Source organism: Loxodonta africana, chromosome 1, assembly GCF_030014295.1.
Source record: "Loxodonta africana isolate mLoxAfr1 chromosome 1, mLoxAfr1.hap2, whole genome shotgun sequence".
In the NCBI taxonomy this organism is placed as follows: domain Eukaryota; kingdom Metazoa; phylum Chordata; class Mammalia; order Proboscidea; family Elephantidae; genus Loxodonta; species Loxodonta africana.
In genome coordinates, this window is record NC_087342.1 from 116,116,543 (window position 1) to 116,134,356 (window position 17,814).

Sequence of the window (17,814 nt, forward strand, 5' to 3'; positions counted from 1 at the left end):
TACCAGTGAAATTAGTAGTTTCAGATTACCTAGATGCTAAAGAAATTTAGGCCTATTGTTACTAATATCAATATTTATAATTTTTATATTTTAATACAATATTTATATTGTGTAATAATAGTATTAGAGCCAGTTTGATGATTACATTTTAACAACATCTAGAAAATCCTGGTGGCACAGTGGCTGCTAAACAAAAGGTTGGCAGTTCAGATCCACCAGCTGCTCCTTGGAAATTGTATGGGGCAGTTCTACTCAGCCCTGTAGGGTTACTATGAGTCGGAATCAACTTGACCGCAACATGTTTGATTTTTACGGGTTTAGAAAAGTTTTAAGTCTTTAAAGGGAGTCCTAGGGTGGTACAAATGGTTAATAAGCTTGGCTGCCAAGCAAAAGGTTGGAGTTTTGAGTCCACCCAGAGACAGCTCAAAAGAAAAACCTAGTGATCTACTTCCAAAAAATCAGCCATTGAAAACCCTATAGAGCACAGTTCTGCTCTAACAGAGTTGACAACAACTGGCTTTAAAGGTAGACTTACTTATGGTCTAGACAGTATTAAAAACAGGGTGGGAGGCTAACGTTCCCATATTACAGTTTGTGTAACTTTGCTTCATACGGTAGTGGGTAGTAAAGATGGAATCAGAATGTTCTGTGCAGTAGGGAATTTTGGTCCAACTGGGGCAGCCATTAAGAGGGACTCTGCTAATCAAAAGGTCAGTAGTTCAAATCCACCAGCTGCTCCTTGGAAACCCTGTGGGGCAGTTCTACCCTTTCCTATACGATCGCTATGAATCGGAATGGACTCCACGGCAATGGGTTTGGTTTTTGTTTGTTTTGATCACTCAACTGATGAAGAAGAGGAGGCACAGGGAAGCTATTAAAAGTTCCCCGTCTTCTTTACTATGCTAGAAAGCCGTGTTTCATTTAGAGTACCTGTAGTTCCTTCCCCGACTTAGTTCAGTCCCTCTCTCACTGCATTTTTGTTGATTTTACTTTATTTTCCTTAGGCTGCATCCCTGCTCCGACCTGACCGTGTTGGGTTGACGGAGCCTGCCACAGCCATGACGACCGCCATCTTGGAGCGCCTGAGCACCCTGTCTGTCAGTGGCCAGCAGCTGCGCCGCTTGCCCAAGATCCTCGAGGATGGGCTTCCCAAGATGCCTTGCACCGTACTAGAGACAGACGTGCCTCAGCTCTTCCGCGAGCCTTACATCCACGCCGGCTACCGCCCGACAGGCCACGAGTGGCGCTACTACTTCTTCAGTCTCTTTCAGAAACACAACGAAGTGGTCAACGTCTGGACCCACTTGCTGGCGGCTCTGGCTGTCCTCTTGCGATTCTGGGCCTTTGCAGAGGCCGAGGCCTTCCCATGGACCTCCCCCCACTCCCTGCCCCTGCTCCTTTATATCCTGTCTTCAATCACTTACCTCACATTTAGCCTTCTGGCCCACCTGCTGCAGTCCAAGTCGGAGCTCTCTCACTATACCTTCTACTTTGTGGACTACATTGGAGTGAGTGTTTACCAATATGGCAGTGCCTTGGCCCACTTCTTCTATAGCTCTGACCAAGCCTGGTATGAACGGTTCTGGCTTTTCTTCTTGCCAGCAGCTGCTTTCTGTGGCTGGTTGTCTTGTGCCGGCTGTTGCTACGCCAAGTATCGTTACCGGAGGCCTTACCCAGTCATGAGGAAGATCTGTCAAGTGGTACCGGCAGGGTTGGCCTTTGTCTTAGATATCAGCCCCGTGGCACACCGTGTGGCTCTCTGCCACCTGGCTGGCTGCCAGGAGCAGGCAGCCTGGTACCACACCCTCCAGATCGTCTTCTTCCTGGTCAGCGCCTACTTCTTCTCCTGCCCTGTGCCTGAGAAGTATTTCCCCGGCTCCTGTGACATCGTGGGCCATGGGCATCAGATCTTCCATGCCTTTCTGTCCATCTGTACGCTCTCTCAGCTGGAGGCCATCCTCTTGGACTTCCAGGGGCGCCAGGAGATCTTCCTGCTGCGCCACAGTCCCCTGTCCATCTACATGGCTTGCCTCTCCTTCTTTTTCTTGACTGCCTGCAGCGCTGCCACTGCAGCCTTCCTGAGGCACAAAGTCAAGGCCAGACTGACGAAGAAAGATTCCTGAGGCTGGAGCAGTGTGTGGACGCGGCTTGTTGTGATTTGGAGAAAACTTGATGCAATGATAGGAGCTGATGTTTTTAAGAGTTGGTTTTTAAATGAATGATACTTATCTCCAAGGACATGCTAGGGCAGCAGTATTGGAAAGCCAAAGGATTCAAGAGTTTTGTTGTTGTCGATAATAATAGGAGTATTCTATTTCCCTTCTGGGCCATAGCCCTACAAAGGGCTGAGATTCATGGGACACCAAATTAAGAAGAACCATCATTATGCCTAAAAGCTTGGCAAAATTCTGACCATAGCCTCCAGGGGCAAGTCTAGAGCTGAAGTGATAATAGAATTGGACTGGGATGTAGGCAGCTGATCCACACCCTATTGGAATGGCCATCCTCCTGTGCTGACCTTGGTAGCTGAATTAATTGATCTGAGGGCCCTATTTCATTTGGATTTAAGATTGTCCATGGTAAAGAAGTCTGAATCTTCAAGATAATTCGGTGAAAACCTTAGACCTAGTGAATTACTCAGTTCATCTGATTTCTGGTCCCCCCTCTCGTCCACTGTTACACTGACCCTTTTCTCAAGATGACCACCTGTCTGGCTGATTTCTCTGAAGTGCTACCCACCTCCTATTCCCACCTGTACCTTGCATGGTACATAAAAGATTAAGAAGCAGTTAAAACTCTGGGAAATGCTTGGATCCATGTGGACATTCCAGAAGCTTGTTCTCATATAATACTAATGTAAACAGCACCAGGAAGCACAGTGCCAAGAGCCACCAGAAGGTCCAGCCAACAAGCTTAGATACTGTTTGGTGTCATGGGACCCTTTTGTTTTATACCTGTGGACTGTAGGATTACTTGAGTGCTATTAGGGCTGCCTGTAGTGTAAATCAGTTCTAAGGGCCACTCTAAAACCAGTTGTTGAGTTGATTCCAATTCATGACGAGAGTCCTGATTATTTCAAGAGGAACCCAAAGTCCAGTCTCCTAAATAGGTGATATCCCATGAAGGACCCACACAGTTTCCCCAAGCCAGGGCCAGATAGGCAGTCTGCCTCAACTTAGAGTTTATTGATTGTTGTTAGTTGCTGTTGAGTTGATTCCAACTCATGGGAACTCCATGTGTGCACAGTAGAACTGCTCCCTGAGATTTTCAAGGCTGTGATCTTTTGGAAGCATATTGCCGGGCCTGTCTTCCAAGGCATCTCTGGTTGGGTTCAAACCGCCAACCGTTCAGCTAGTTCTTGTCGTTGGGTGCCATCGAGTCAATTCTGACTCATAATGACCCTGTGTGACAGAGAACTGCCCCATAGGGTTTTCTAGGCTGTAATCTTTATGGAAGCAGACTGCCAGGTCTTTCTCCTGGGGAGCCGCTGGGTGGGTTCCAACCACCAACCTTTAGGCTTAATAGTTGAGTGTTTAACTGTGCCATCTAAGGACTCCCATCCTAGAGCAGAACCTCTAAAGTAATCAAGCCCCAGGACAGGTGAGCTTGTGTGCTCTTTGTGGGATGCCCCTGTGAAGGCCCCTCTGGGCCAGAATGTGTGAACTGGGGGCACCCTGTAGCTGGAACCCTCTGTCCAGCAGCTTCTGTGGGGTAGATGGTGTTTGGGCGTGATGTGTTCTGGCCGTGCAGCCCTCCGTGAGGACTGTACTTCTGCACTGATCCAGTAAAGGAGGCTATGGAAATAGAAGGGTTGTGGATGCCTTCTCCTCAGAGGCATATACCTCCTGAAAGGTCCCCATTTACTAAAAAGTGAAGTAGTGTAACTCTAGCTTGATGAACATTCTCTATTACTAGGTTGCTTTGTTTTCTTCAAATCTTTGCTTTCTTCCTCTCTCTGATTCATATGTGGGTTTTGTGCCTTGTAAATGGAAATGTATGAACACTGAATAATATGGCCATGTGGAATTTTGTTTTTGGTTATTGGAGTATGAAAAAATAGCCCATTGTTTTCCAACTAGAGAATGAAGGAAACTCCAGAAAGCCAGAATTGCTTAGCAAATCAAAAGGCCCTTTCAACTTGTATTTTGGCCAAGTGGGGAATGGGAAAAAGATACTCAACTGAAGTCTTTCCTGTTAACTTTATATCAAGAAGGTGTGTATTTTGTCAGCTACATTGTTTTCCTAGATGAATTTCTCCGGTTCATCCTCAAATACCTGAACTTTTGTGCTACCCAGGTATCTTACACACAAGCTTCTGGTGTCTAGGCCAAATTCATGGCAAGTAAAGTGAGCAAAATGAACAAGGAAATGGGGGAGTTGTGCAAACATGTTGCAAGTAGACGGTCAATTTAAAATGGAATGTAGAAATTGTGAACATTTTTGTCATTATGGATTCAAAGATTATATTCTTTTAAAAGTTGGACGGGAGATACGAAGGAAGAGGGAAGGAGGGAGGTGTAAGTCAAGCTCTTGGATATAACTGTAGTGGCAATGGTGGACAGAGAGCTTTAGGCCAAATGCAGGTATTTTTTAAAGGAGAGAAGAGGAGGTAGAGCAGTAATCTTCAGATGTGGTCCATGGACCAGTGCCAGTCAGCATGTGGTTAACACTATGCAGAGAGATAAGTTCAGAAAGTGAGACTTAAGCTTTTAGATGTTGCCGTAAAAGTTTTATTTTAGTTTACCCAAATATTGGTCGCTCCAGGGACTAAGAATTAAAAGGTAACAAAAAACAGTTCTTCACCACAGATACTTGAGAAGCATTGAGTTAGGAAACTATGATATGCTCTCAAAACAGCAGTATCTCATTAAAAACCAGTCAGACCAGTAGCTGTTGAGTCGATTCTTGACTGATGGCACCCCCATGTGTGTCAGAGTAGAACTGTGCGCCATGGAGTCTGCAATGGCTGATTTTTTCAGAGGTAGATCTCCAAGCCTTTCTTCTGAGGCACCTCTGGGTGGGCTTGACCTTCCTACCTTTTGGTTAGCTATTTGCACCACCCAGGAACTCTAATATCTCATTAACCAAACCAGTGAAATCAAACCCACTGCTGTTGAGTTGATTGGGACTCTTATTGACCCTATAGGACAAAGTAGAGCTGCCCCATAGGGTTTCCAAGGCTGTAAATCTTAATGGAAGCACACTGCCACGTCTTTTTCCCGTGGGGCACCTGGTGGGTTCAAACCACTAACCTTTCGGTTAGCAGCCAAGTGCTTTAACCACTGCGATTCCATGGCTCCTAATATCTCATTTGAACGATATGACTGATAGTTTTTTTTTTTAAGGGCATTTTAACTTTAACAGGTTGAAAGTCTTAGTTTTAAAAAACAAAGTTCTGCATTTTCTATGTTTATAGCTTTCTAATGAGATATACAAAGATAAAAACATAGGAAATGCAGATTGTTTCCAACTACTCATACTTCTTAGGGGTTAAATACCCCCAGTTTAAAACATTTTCATTAAAACAAATGTATCAGTAAGGAATAGATCCAGATTATTTAAAGGAATAATTGTTTGGTAAAGGAGATTGCCATTCTACTCCACTAGGCCCTCTTTTTTTTTTTTTAAGGACTAAGACTCCTGACCTGTTAAAATTAAAATGCCTTGAAAAAACTAAACTCTCAGTTATTTACATTTTCTTGTTGCGGGGGGAGAGTCTGATGCATTTGTATGCGGCCCCACCCAGTGTAGGGAGAGCAGAGAGCAGGACACAGCAAGCTGGGGACACATTGGCCTATTTCCCTTTTGCCTCGTGCTTTCTGACCTGTATTTGTTAACAAGCTATTGTTAATTCTCTTGAGATGTCAGGATTCATTTCTCAGTTCTGCTGAACGTACCTCACTTAATAACAATATTCTCAGGAGTCCTCTATTGGAAGCTTGAAATAATAGGAACTCACACCATGGAAAGATAGTTCATTCCTGCCTTTGTTGCCCACGTGTTCAAAAATCGTGCTTAATTTTAAGGCTTGCAAGAATTGGGTTCTGTGGTTGTTGTGTTGTAGTTTCAAATGCATCCTCTAGGTGGCACTCATGCACCACCATTGTCCCCAAGGCTTCTGTCTCCTAATTGTGTTGGTCCTAGCGTTTTGTTTGATTGCTTGACAAAGAAAATATGGAATTATTTTCTGTTTATGTAAATCTACTTACACCAATGATCATTAAACGTATTTTGTATATGGACTGTTGTAGTGTCAACACTGAAGAAACAGCTCCCTTGACAAGGCACATCTTTAAGATTTTATCTGAGCAAATAATGCCATGAGGAGGAGGTCAGGACGCTTTATATCCACTTAGTAGTAGGAAAGCATGAAAGCTGGGGTGGGGGGGAGGCGTGCAGGGAATACAGTTTCCACACCATCTTCCATAGTAAACCCCTCAAATCCCAAAATCCCTACTTGTGAGTAGAATAACAAATTGCCTCCAAAAAGCTATGAAGAGAGTGGATTTTTATGAGGATTTCTATCAGTTTAATACTCCTAGTTTCACAGACACTGGTCTTAAAAATTTCAAAATTTTGAATTGATGGACTGACTACATTTCATGGAATTAAAATTACAAATTATACTACAACAGATACCATATCTATTGTGAAATGTGGCACCTATCAACCAAATGATTTTGTAGCCTTAACTAATCAATTTAAATAGCCATGAAAAAGGTGATTCTCTATGCTGTTCCAGGGTCAGATTATAGTATTATCAAGATAACAATAAGAAAATGGCATTTCTCTGGCTAAGGGTTTCCCTGGTAGAGTTGTAGGTGTCCCACCTGTCCAAACACTTTTTACCGCCATTAGGGGGCGTAGGAAGTTTTCAGATCCTTCTGTTGCTGTTCATTATTTAACCACTCTTCAGTTGTTGATTCAGCAAGTATTTGTTGAGCACCTATTGGTGGCAGGAAACCCTGGTGGCGTAGTGGTTAAGAGCTATGGCTGCTAACCAAAATGTCAGCAGTTTGAATCCACCAGGTGCTCCTTGGAAACTCTATGGGCAATTCTACTCTGTCCTACACGGTAACTATGAGTTGGAATCGACTGGACAGCAATGGGTTTGTTTTTTTTTTTGGTTTTGTTGGTGGCAAGCATCATGTTGGCTCTGGAGTTGCCATAGTGAGGAAAAACAGACACGGATCCTGCTGGCAGTTTGCAGTCCACTAAGCGAGGACCAGCATCTTGCCAGCTTGTGCCATGAGAGGGTTCCCCTTTCCACGTCTGGGTCACCACCATAGCCTGAGGGCGAGATGGCTTGTGAAGCCCATAGGAACGTGGGATCTGCTTTGGGCCAGAACTTTTCGGAAGAATTGAGCTCTCTCACCCTCTCCCTTCCAGAGGCTGGAAACTTCTGCCCCACAGCAAGGCAGCCTACTTTAAAACCACCTCAACTTCCTTGTTACTCCTGTTGCTTCTCCAGCCTCCTCCTTACTGCCCTCTAGTTGTTTTAATTCAGTTCTGGGCATTATTGGCACATCCAGACACAGAGAAGGGCCCTAAATTTCCACAAGCATTATAGACTTCCCAGGTACATAAAGCCTATTCTCCAGGGAATGGGACGCGAGGATCTGACCTGACTACAGGTTCTTGGTAAAAGTTTTGAAAACCACGTTACACTCTGGCTACCTTCTTTATTAATACACCACCTCATCCCTTGTGGAATTTTTATGGAAAAAAACAATATAGAAGGAAAAATATTGCATTAAAAATTCATTTAAACATTAACTTTTGGAGCATAGCTATCTCAGGTTAAGGGCTATTTCTAATAGCAAGAGGTGTTAACTGTCTTCTAGCCCTCAGAAGGCTTTGATCAAATTGAAGGCTACAAAAGAACACTGTAGATTTTATTATGCATTAGACTTTCCAAAACATTTCCACATCCATTTGAGCATCTTAACAATTGTATGAGGTAAATAAGGCCAGAAAAATCTCCATTAAACTAGAAAACACACTAAGGAGGCAGAGTCGCTTGTTCAAAGTCACACAACAAGTTAGAATGGTTAAATTCACTTTTCGTTCAAATAAATTCATGGTGCACCTAATAAGAAACACCAAATATTTGCAGAGCCCTTTACAGTTTATGAAGCACTATTACACATTACATATACTTTAACATAATCTCGTTTTAATTTTTGATCATAAATATGAATACCCATGGTTGTGCCATTTCTTTTTGAGTTAAAGTGACTTCACTCCAAATGTTGTCTTTGTATTACTTGGACTTTTCAGAAGCCCAAAGTGTTCCACTGCCTGCAGACCCTTAGTGGCTTAGATTATATAAAGTCAAATCCCATTCTTCACTTAATGGCCTTTTGAAAATACCTTAGAAGTATTGGATGAGCAACTCATCTAGTATGGATAATCTTGCCACATTCCAAGCCCTCCCTCTCATCTTTCACTGCGATTGTCAGTTCCTCAGTTTGCTCTCCCAGAAATTTTGACAAATGATATGAATGTAAACAGGATTTAAAAAAATGTTTTCCTGCCCTATAAGGGTTATGCAGACTTAGTAGAAAGCCAAAAAAAAAAAAAAAGTCTCATGTGTTTCTCATTTTAAAGTGAGATATGTTTATTAAAATCGAAGTAAAAAGAAAAGATAAAAATAATTCCTAGGCTCATCACTAAGATAAAACCCCTTTTGGGGGTGGGGGGGGGAAGGCTATGCCAACATCTTGTCAATGGAAAAAGGTAAATAAGTAGAGTCATATAAAGCTCTCTGACAAACCAGAAATTGGGAACTAGAAATTTTCAGCAACCTAATACTTTCGTTTTATAATGTACTAAATCAACAAAGTCTTTGGTTCAGTGTACAGGAATACCAAGACAGTTCAATTACGTTCCTTTCTAACATTATCTTATATAGGTAATTTGATGATACTGTGGCTCAGACACTGGTTCATGAAACACAGCCAATGATACATTATCTCTTCTGTTGAAAGAACTCTGTGAAATGCCTCTCCTGAATCAAGCCCTCAGAGAGTATTGCACTAGAAAGACCTTCAGTGGAGGCAAGGCCCAGCTGTTGAACTCGCAAGTATGTGGATTCCTTGACAGTCTTTCCACAAGCGATGAGCACCGCTATATGCCAGGCTCTATTCTATGAAAAAATAAAAAAAAGAATTCTGTGAACAAAACACAAATCCCTGCTCTTATGGGGCATACATTCTGGATGGGGAGACAAACAACAAACCAAATAGATTATATAGAATATTAGAAAATGACAGTGCCAAGGAGAAAGAGCCAGGGAGTGGGATAGGAAGGTGTGGTGTGTGTGTGTGTGCACGCGCGCCCTGTTTTAAATAGGATAAAGGGAAGACCACTGAGAGAGGCGAGAGAGCCAGGCAGAGGGAAGGCACGTAAGGCCCTGAGTCTAGGTCATTCCTGGAATAGGGTAGAGGGAAGAGAGGATAAGGAGATGAGGACAGATAGTGTTGGGCCTTGTAAGGACTTTGGCTTTTACTGTTGACTTCCAGTGGGGGCATGATGGGGAAGAATTCTGTCCAAGGAGATTCAGAGTAGCTGGTTATATGGGTTAAATACTAAGTGCACGTTATCTTGCTTTAGAAAATGGAGCAAATTCGGTTTCCTTCAGATTACCTACACAAAGCCAGGATATTATAAGCCATTCCAACAGACTCCGCTTTCCTGTGGGCACACTCATGTTCATAGGAGTCTTCCCACAGCATTTTAAATGTGTCTGGATGGCTGACCTCCACTTCCCAGACAGGCTTGGAATTTTTCCTTGCCCTGACTCTAGTTTGTACTCTGTGGGTAATCCTCTGGGCAGAAATGGAATGAAACATGCAGAGCAGAGTGTATAAAGTGGAAATAATATTAACAATAATGCTTTACATGATCTAGTGCTTACTACTTCTCAGGCACTGAGCTGAGCTGTTATATTCTTTTATTTAACCTGTGAGGTGGGTACTATGATTGCCCCCGTTTTACAAATGAGGATACTGAGGCCTAGAGAGATTCATTTGCCCAAGTATACTTGGCTACTAAGTAATGGAAGTCCACAAAAACTCAGGCTGTTGGATCCAGGGTCCATTTTCCTAATCACCAAAATAAACTGAATGTAGAAGGTTCTTGGTCTAACTTCTTCATTGCCAGCTGTGCAAACTTGAAAACGTATTGAATTGAGAGGGAAAGGTAATGTTGATTTTCCTCCCAATAAAGGAACTAAACCTAAAGATGCAGTTCTTATTTCATTTCTAGACACTGCGGTCATTCAAAAGCTGTTATGATGTTACTGATGGTACCAGTGATGAGATTCTTAAATGTATTTTGTGTTAACACGAACCTAGTCACATTATAAATGTTAGTCTCTAAGATCTTCCTTCATCACCTGAAAGGGCTTCAAGGACTCAGGCCACTTTAAGAACCACTGACTATCCTGGAATGATTTTCTCACACTTCTTTCAGGTGTGTAAAATGACTGTAATGATTCCTTCCTCAGCTTCAGGACCTATTAAACATATTTTATTCCCCATTAAAGTCAATTTGAGCACTATCCCAGACTAAAACAGTTTCTTTTTCTTAAAGGCAGTATGGCAACCTACAAAACATCTCCATTTAGTGTTTTTGTCTATTCAGTGTTTATGTTTTTCAAACAAGATCAAATTGTCTTGGAATCTGTGAAAAATTTACTGGGGGGTGGGGGTGCTTAGCACAGTGTGTGGCTCAGAGTTTGTGTTCAGTGAGTGCTAGTGGCAATTGGCATTATTATCATTTCTAGCACCTCTCGCTGAGCCAGGGTCCTGTGGACTCTACATAAATACACCCGTCCTTTCTGTGGATTCTGAGACATCTCTCACCAGGGTTGGGGCTCTCTCCACCCTTGAGATGGACTTCTCTCTATCCATAATAGATTCAGACGTGTTTTATGTTCCCAGGGAAATGATGGGGAAATTCTCCATGTGTTCTTGGTAGGAAATTCTTTGTTTTCTTCCCCATGCCCTCCTGGTCACAGATGATCACAGGCATCAGGGGAGACTTCCACCAGCACCCAGACCCATCCAGACAGGCAGGCAAACAGCTGCCTCCAAGTTTTCTCTGACTCGTGGTGACCCCGTGTGTCAGAATAGAACTGTGCTCCACAGAGTTTTCAATGGCTGATTTTTCCCAAGCAGATCACCAGGAATTTCTTCCAAGGCACCTCTGGGTGGACTTGAACCAGCAAACTTTCATTTAGCAGCAAGGATGTTAACCGTTTGCACCACCCAGGACTCCTAGACAGGCAGACAGCACCACCCCTATCCACTACATTCCTGTGTGCTCGGACTACAGAAGAAACCCTTGGGTCCTCTTCCCTCACTTTTGACTTCTTGATTCCCATTCCAGGGCCAGTCTCAGTTTTTGCCTCTGTGTTCAATTGGCAAAGCCTGCTTTAACCAGTGGCTTTGCATTTCCCAGCCCAGCAAGCACAGGTAGAGAATGGAACGCAAAGACCCGCGTTCTCCCCCAGCCACCTCTATCCCATTAAAGGGTGAAATGGGATTTACAGGTCTCAAGTGTAAACTCAGCTGAGATTCTGATACGAAGCTTATCATATGTGTAAGTGAATACAATAGAACCTCTGTGGTAGGAGGTTAAGTACAGAGAAAAAATCCGGAACTGTGAGTTTCAGTGTCTTTAAATGTGTTTCCCCATCCAAGTCCACTCTGTTGAAGTAGTTCAACTGGGTTCCACTTTGAAAATGTCCCACCCTGGTCTTTGCTTCTGCTCCTTAGAGCTCAAAACCTACTCATCTACCTGCAAGCACCTTCACCCTTCGCTGCAGAGGCTTTAAATATACTGCTTGCTCTGACACCCCAGTGGTGACCGAAAAACAGATGATGAACCAAAGGAGCTGGGGAAAGGCCTGTGGCCCTGTGGGAGTTTCCAGCCTTCCTGGCCTCTTCCATGGCACACAGGGGGCCCCTTGTTCTCTTTTGTAACCTCTACCTCAAAGAGAGCTTGGAGTCCCTCCTACCCTCCAAAAGGAACTGGTGTGTGTGCGGGGTGGGGGAGAGTGCTGGTTATGGTGTTTATATAGAGTTTGGGGAGTAAAGAGAGACTTAAGTCACACGCCAAGCCCTTCTAAATGTTGCGCAGGCTTTGAAATGCCCAACACTTTTCCTTCTCTTCCCTCTTCCCTCCCTCCTGCTTCTTTCCATCTTATTAATCATTTAATGATTTAATTAACTATCCATAGTTTTTCCTGTCCACAGTTAACTCTCCAAACTGTCCATTCAGAATGCTCCCCCAGACAATGATAATAGCAAACAGTCATGAGTGCTTACTTTGTGCCAGGCACTATTCTAAGAGCTTCCATCTATTAATTAACTCATTTGGTGCTCGCAACAACCCTGTGAATAGGGAATCATTATTATTATCCCATTTTACAGCTGAGGGAAGGTTAAGAGGCTTCCCTCAGGGTCACAGAGCCAGTAGGTGATAGAATCAGGATTTGTACCTATGCAGTCTGGCCCCAGAGTCTATCCTTTTTTTTTTTTTTAATGGAAAATTTCCAACATATACAAAAGTAGACAGAATCACGTAATGAACTCCCATGTAATCACTTCAGAAATTATCAACCCAAAGGCAATCTAATTTCATCTATATCCATTTGCTCTTTCCATATTATTTTGAAACAAATACCAGACATTATATAATTTTCTCCATAATACATGTTTTGGTATATATCTTTAAAAGATGAAGACTATTTTTAAGCAAAAACACAATACCATTATCATGCCTAAAAAATTTAAGGATAACTCTTTAATATCAAATATCTAGTGGTCAAATTCCAATGGTCTCATAAATGTCATAATTATTTTTAAGGTGTGTTTGTTTGGCTCAGGATCCAAATAGGGTCTACACATTGCAATTGGTTCCTTTGTTTCTTAAACCTCTTTTAATTTATAGGTTCCCCTTCTACCTCACTCTTTTTTCCCCCTTGCAGTTCATTTGTTGACAAAACAAGGTCGTTTCTCCTGTGGAGCTTCCTACAGTCCATACTCTCAACCACTGCATTGTTCTGCATCTAGGATGCATGATACAGACTTCTCATCCCTTAAGATTTCAGGTAGGGGTGCGCTCAATGGGAGTCATTCCCAGACCCACTGAAGCTCGCTCATTAACTCCATGAAATTGTAAGTAAAATCTGTACATGTGAATATGTGCATTTTGGGGAGCAAAGATACATAGTTTTCGCTGGATTTTCAAAATGATCCCACCACTCAAAAAACTACTAATGATCATAAACTCTGGTACAGCCTTTTTATTTTAGAGATGAAAAGATGGAGACTGAGATAGGTAAGTTGTCCAAGTCCACACAAATATTCATAACACAGTTAGAACAAGAATATGGCGCTTGGGCCCCCCAACTTTGTGTTTCATCTCCTGTTCCACATATATACGTGAAAGGTTTGAGTGGTTTGAGATGTGAGTCTGGAGCCAAACCAAAGCCAAACCCATTGCCATCCAGTCGATTTCAACTCAAGACAACCCTACAGGACAGAGTAGAACTGCCCCATAGGGTTTCCCAAGAGTGGCTGGTGGATTTGAACTGTCGACGTTTTGGTTAGCAGCCAAGCTCTTAAACACTGCGCCACCAGGGCTCCATGAGTCTGGAAAGGAGGCATTTTCTCATGTTCAAAGTTGTTCTTTACCTGAATTCATGGAGTTAAGCTTCCTGTCCACATTTGGAATCTAAAACTGCAACCATTATTACTGCCACATCACTCTCACACTTCTCTTTCTCCAAACTGTTGGAGAACTATATTATGTCAGAGATGTCTCCAGTAGGATACAAGATCAGTGACCCCTCATGTGCTGAGTGAGGAATATCTTTTTCCAGTGGTGCAAGGATTGAGGCAGAGCGTAAGAAATACTCAGTCGGGAACCAATCGTTAACTGATCGCTCCAAAATCTCTTTTAGTCTGGGGATTTCTCATCAGTAACATAAGTACCAATTGGTTTCCAAGTTTTTGACTCTGATCACAGTAAGAAATATCCACAATATAAATGTCTGTGTCTGTATATATCTTGAAAACAACTCTTGTCCATACAACATGGGATATACCTTGATAATTTCTATTCTGTTCCTTTTTTTTTTTTTTTTTTTAACTCCTGGTTGATTTTAAGATCTACTAATGGGGCTCCACTGGTATTTTGAAAAGTGATCTCTGAATTGTCATTCAATCACTCATTCTTTTTACAGTCATTTTACAGCTATTTATGAGGTGTCAGACACTCCGATGAGAGCTAGGAAAATGGCAATGAAAAAAATAAAGAACCTGCCTTTGTAAAGCTTACATCCTGTGGAGTCTCTAATTCCATGAAGCAATGTTTGATGGCCTTTTTCAGAGGAAAGGGAATTCCAATTGGATCCAATAAAGTAATTTAAAAGTTTAACTTAAGGGAGAAAAAGCAGAACTAGCGGTTTTGCCAAGCCCCAGGCAGAAGCCCTCTGCAAGACTGAACTAGTCTAAACCCAAAGTGGGTAATTTTCTCCTTTTCTTATTCCTATACTTTGCAAAGATTGAAAGTGATTGACTGGGTCTTCTTTTTAGATAGATTCTAGAGACCAACCGAGCATGATGGAAATGAATGCTGGAGAGTATTTGGACTGAGGGACACTCCCCTGGGCAGTCTTATCCCCGTTACTCACACACTCATTACATTCCCAGTACTTTCAATCCTGCTGGTGTATAATTGGGTTTGTTTTTCAGAAACCATGATGTACCATTTTTATCCAGCAAAGCGAAACAGAATGCCAAAATCACTGCAGAAAGATATCTGGGGAGACACACACACACACATGCGTGCTATTTGTCCTGTGAAATGATATACTGAAGAAGAAGAATGCAACAGGATTGAGAACAAATTCTAGGGTAAAGTCAGCTCTAGGGCAAAATGCTGAAAGATAAGCTTATTTTAGACGACTGTCCCAGTCTGATATCTCTGCTTAGGAGTACCCCGAAACGTCATTCAACATGAAGTCCTCTTTCAGGCTTGGTCTGCTGGCAGCCTGACTTTTCCATCTTCCCATTCCCCAAGCTTTGAAACACCTTCTAAGATCACGCAATGTCTCTGTGGTCTTCTGGGTACAGGCTTTATGCATGGTATTCAAGCCATGGCACTTTCTCCTTTTGCTGCCCGGGAGTCAGATTCCTGCCCTCTCCTCTATTCCACAAAGTGGGAAATGGAACAGAGTGAACCACAGGAGAATAGTCATATTTGAGAGAAATGGGATATAAATACTTAATCTTCACAAACCTTTTCTGCCTTACTTCTTCACACAGCTTCCCCTGTGCTTTTTAGCACTGATGCAGCACTGCCTGGCTTCCCCCCCTCAGCGGTGATGGCATTTTATGCACTGCCTTAGACCAAGAAAAGTTTTCTTCACCAGGCATTTTCTTGGGTCACAAATAAAACACTCTGTTAACCATTTAACTAGCATGCTCTTCTGCAAAAGACAGGCATTTGAGAAGAGGGCACTCCTTAAATAGAAACAGATGCCACAATGGACAATTGCCTCAGGCATGACTCACCCTTTCCAGACTTCATGAACTCTCTCCCTATCCAACCGAGGGAATACAGACCAAGTACAACCATACAGTTAGTCAAGAAGAGTTCTTCAAAGTGTGTTTTAAATTAAAAAAAAAAAAAAAAAACAAACACACCAGTTGCCACTGAGTCGATTCTGACTCATGGTGACCCCATGTGTTTCAGGGTAGAACTGCTCCATAGAGTGTTCATGGTTGTGACCTTGCAGAAGGTGAACAGGCCTTTCTTCCAAGGCGCCTCTGGGTAGGTTTGAACAGCCAACCTTTCGGTTAATAGCCCAGCCCTTAAACTGTTTGTGCCACCCGGGGATTACAAGTGTGTTCTAATAGTATTTACTTTTATTGGGAAAGAGGGGAGGGAAGGATTGGTTAACCATTAAAAACTGTTATCATGAAGAGTCAGAGAGAATGATAGTGATCAGCGATTCTGGGTGCTGAGCCCAGAGTCTGAGCATCAGTGAAGTGAGGTGGAGGCAAGTGGGAGAAGGGCCTTCTCTTTGAAAGGTTGAACTTGCTATCTTCAGATATTCTCCCACTGACTTGCTTCCATTGTTGGTTGGTGGCTAAAATAAAATGCAATGGATGGTTACTCTTAAAGTTTTTAGTACCTTCAGCAATGCCAATCCATTCATTAAAGTTCCTTTGTTTAATGTATTAAACCTCTGCCTTAAAGTATGCAAATGCTGTAATTGTACCCATGGGGCTGGGGCAGGGTGGGTAGGTAAAAAAGGACAAGAACAGGAAGCAGCCAGAAGTAGTAAGGGGAGAGGAAGAGTTAAGAGGAAAGAAACTCTTTGGGCAGAGTATGGTAGACAGCCACCAACAACTGCTTCAGGTGTCACTTAGTGGATTCGTGACCTGGGCCCCCTGAGCTTCACACCAATTAGTGAAACCCAACAGGGGAATTTGCTCTGACAAGCAGCAAGAAAACTAAAGCTGCTGACTGTACTGGCAGTAAACTACATAAGACACTGAGAAATGAGAAACGCCAAATGCCTTTTTTGTGAGCTTTACTATTCTTATGATAGTCTTAAACTGACTTATTGGAAATATCTATAAAAATCAGATTCCTGGGCCCCAGTTTTTTTTTTTTGGTTTGGGCTCCAGTTCAGACCTGCTGCTGCTGCTCTGTGCCCCCAATCGATTCCAGCTCATAGGGACCCTATAGGACAGAGTAGATCTGCCCCACAGAGTTTCCTAAACTGTAATCTTTAAGGGAGCAGATTGCCAGGTCTTTTATCCTGCTAAGCAGTGGGTTTGTGGTGGGTTCAAATCACCAACCTTTTGGTCAGTAGCTGGGCACCTAACCATTGTGCAACCAGGGCTCCTTACTTAAGACCCAATGACTCCAAATCTCTGGGCATCTGAGATTTTAAGCTCCTCAGCTTCCCCTCCTCCCCCCGCAAAGTTTTGAGAAATAGGGTATTATACATGGCATTTCTTTTAAGGAAAAATAAACAGGTTTTGTAAAAAGCAACAAAGATGAGAATGCCTGTAATGCTGCTGTTTCGCCTCACCTAATTTATTTGCTTCTTTCTCATGACTTGGGGTCCTGGTGGTGCACTGATTAAGCGTTTGGCTGCTGACCTAAAGGTCTGCAGTTCAAATCCACCAGCTGCTCTTTGGAAACCCAATAGGACAGTTCTACTCTGTCCTATAGGGTCGCTACGAGTCGGAATCGACAGGAGGCAATGCGTTTTTAATAGTAGTGCATCATGCCCTGTGGGGAATACACTCGGCCCGTCTGGCAAGAACCAGGAGGCTGCTGAAGCTCAGGGATTGACAGTAGAAGAAAAGAGGAAGGGGGAAAAGAGATAATTCGGCAGTAGGAAGATTAGGCATTAGTTCATTAAATATCTCTGAGCAACAGAAATACAATCATGAATAATCCATGGCCCCTGCCCCCAAGAAGCACCGGGTCTGGGGTCGGTAACATTTTAATTCGGCCCAACCATTTACACTTAGGTGTGAACTGAGACAGGGCCCTTTTTTGCAGAACTGGGAGAAAAGAGTGCCTAAGCGCACAGCGCCGGCGATTCGCGGTGAGGACAACGAAAACCCGGATGGAGAAAAAGACGGAAGTTCCCTTTTTCTATAACTCAGTTTAAGGCCTGCTGCGACCCCTGGACTTCATTGCGAGAACAACGGCCATCCCCGCACCCACCCCAACAATTCCCACGTCGGGTCAACAGAGAGGGAGCTTGGCGGG

At 43.0% G+C, this 17,814-nt stretch overlaps 1 protein-coding gene across 6 annotated transcripts in view; it reads left to right on the forward strand.

The window, feature by feature from the left end:
- The window catches only part of PAQR8 (progestin and adipoQ receptor family member 8), a 60,537-nt gene extending 54,301 nt beyond the window's left edge, over nt 1-6,236 (forward strand). For all 6 annotated transcript variants that reach the window (XM_064287309.1, XM_064287294.1, XM_003404437.4 and 3 more), the window contains one exon: nt 1,005-6,236. In XM_064287309.1, coding sequence (XP_064143379.1) covers nt 1,059-2,123 — 1,065 coding nt within the window. In that variant the 5' untranslated portion in view covers nt 1,005-1,058 and the 3' untranslated portion in view covers nt 2,124-6,236. The remainder of the gene's footprint in view (nt 1-1,004) is intronic.
- The last annotated feature ends 11,578 nt before the right edge of the window (nt 6,237-17,814 follow it).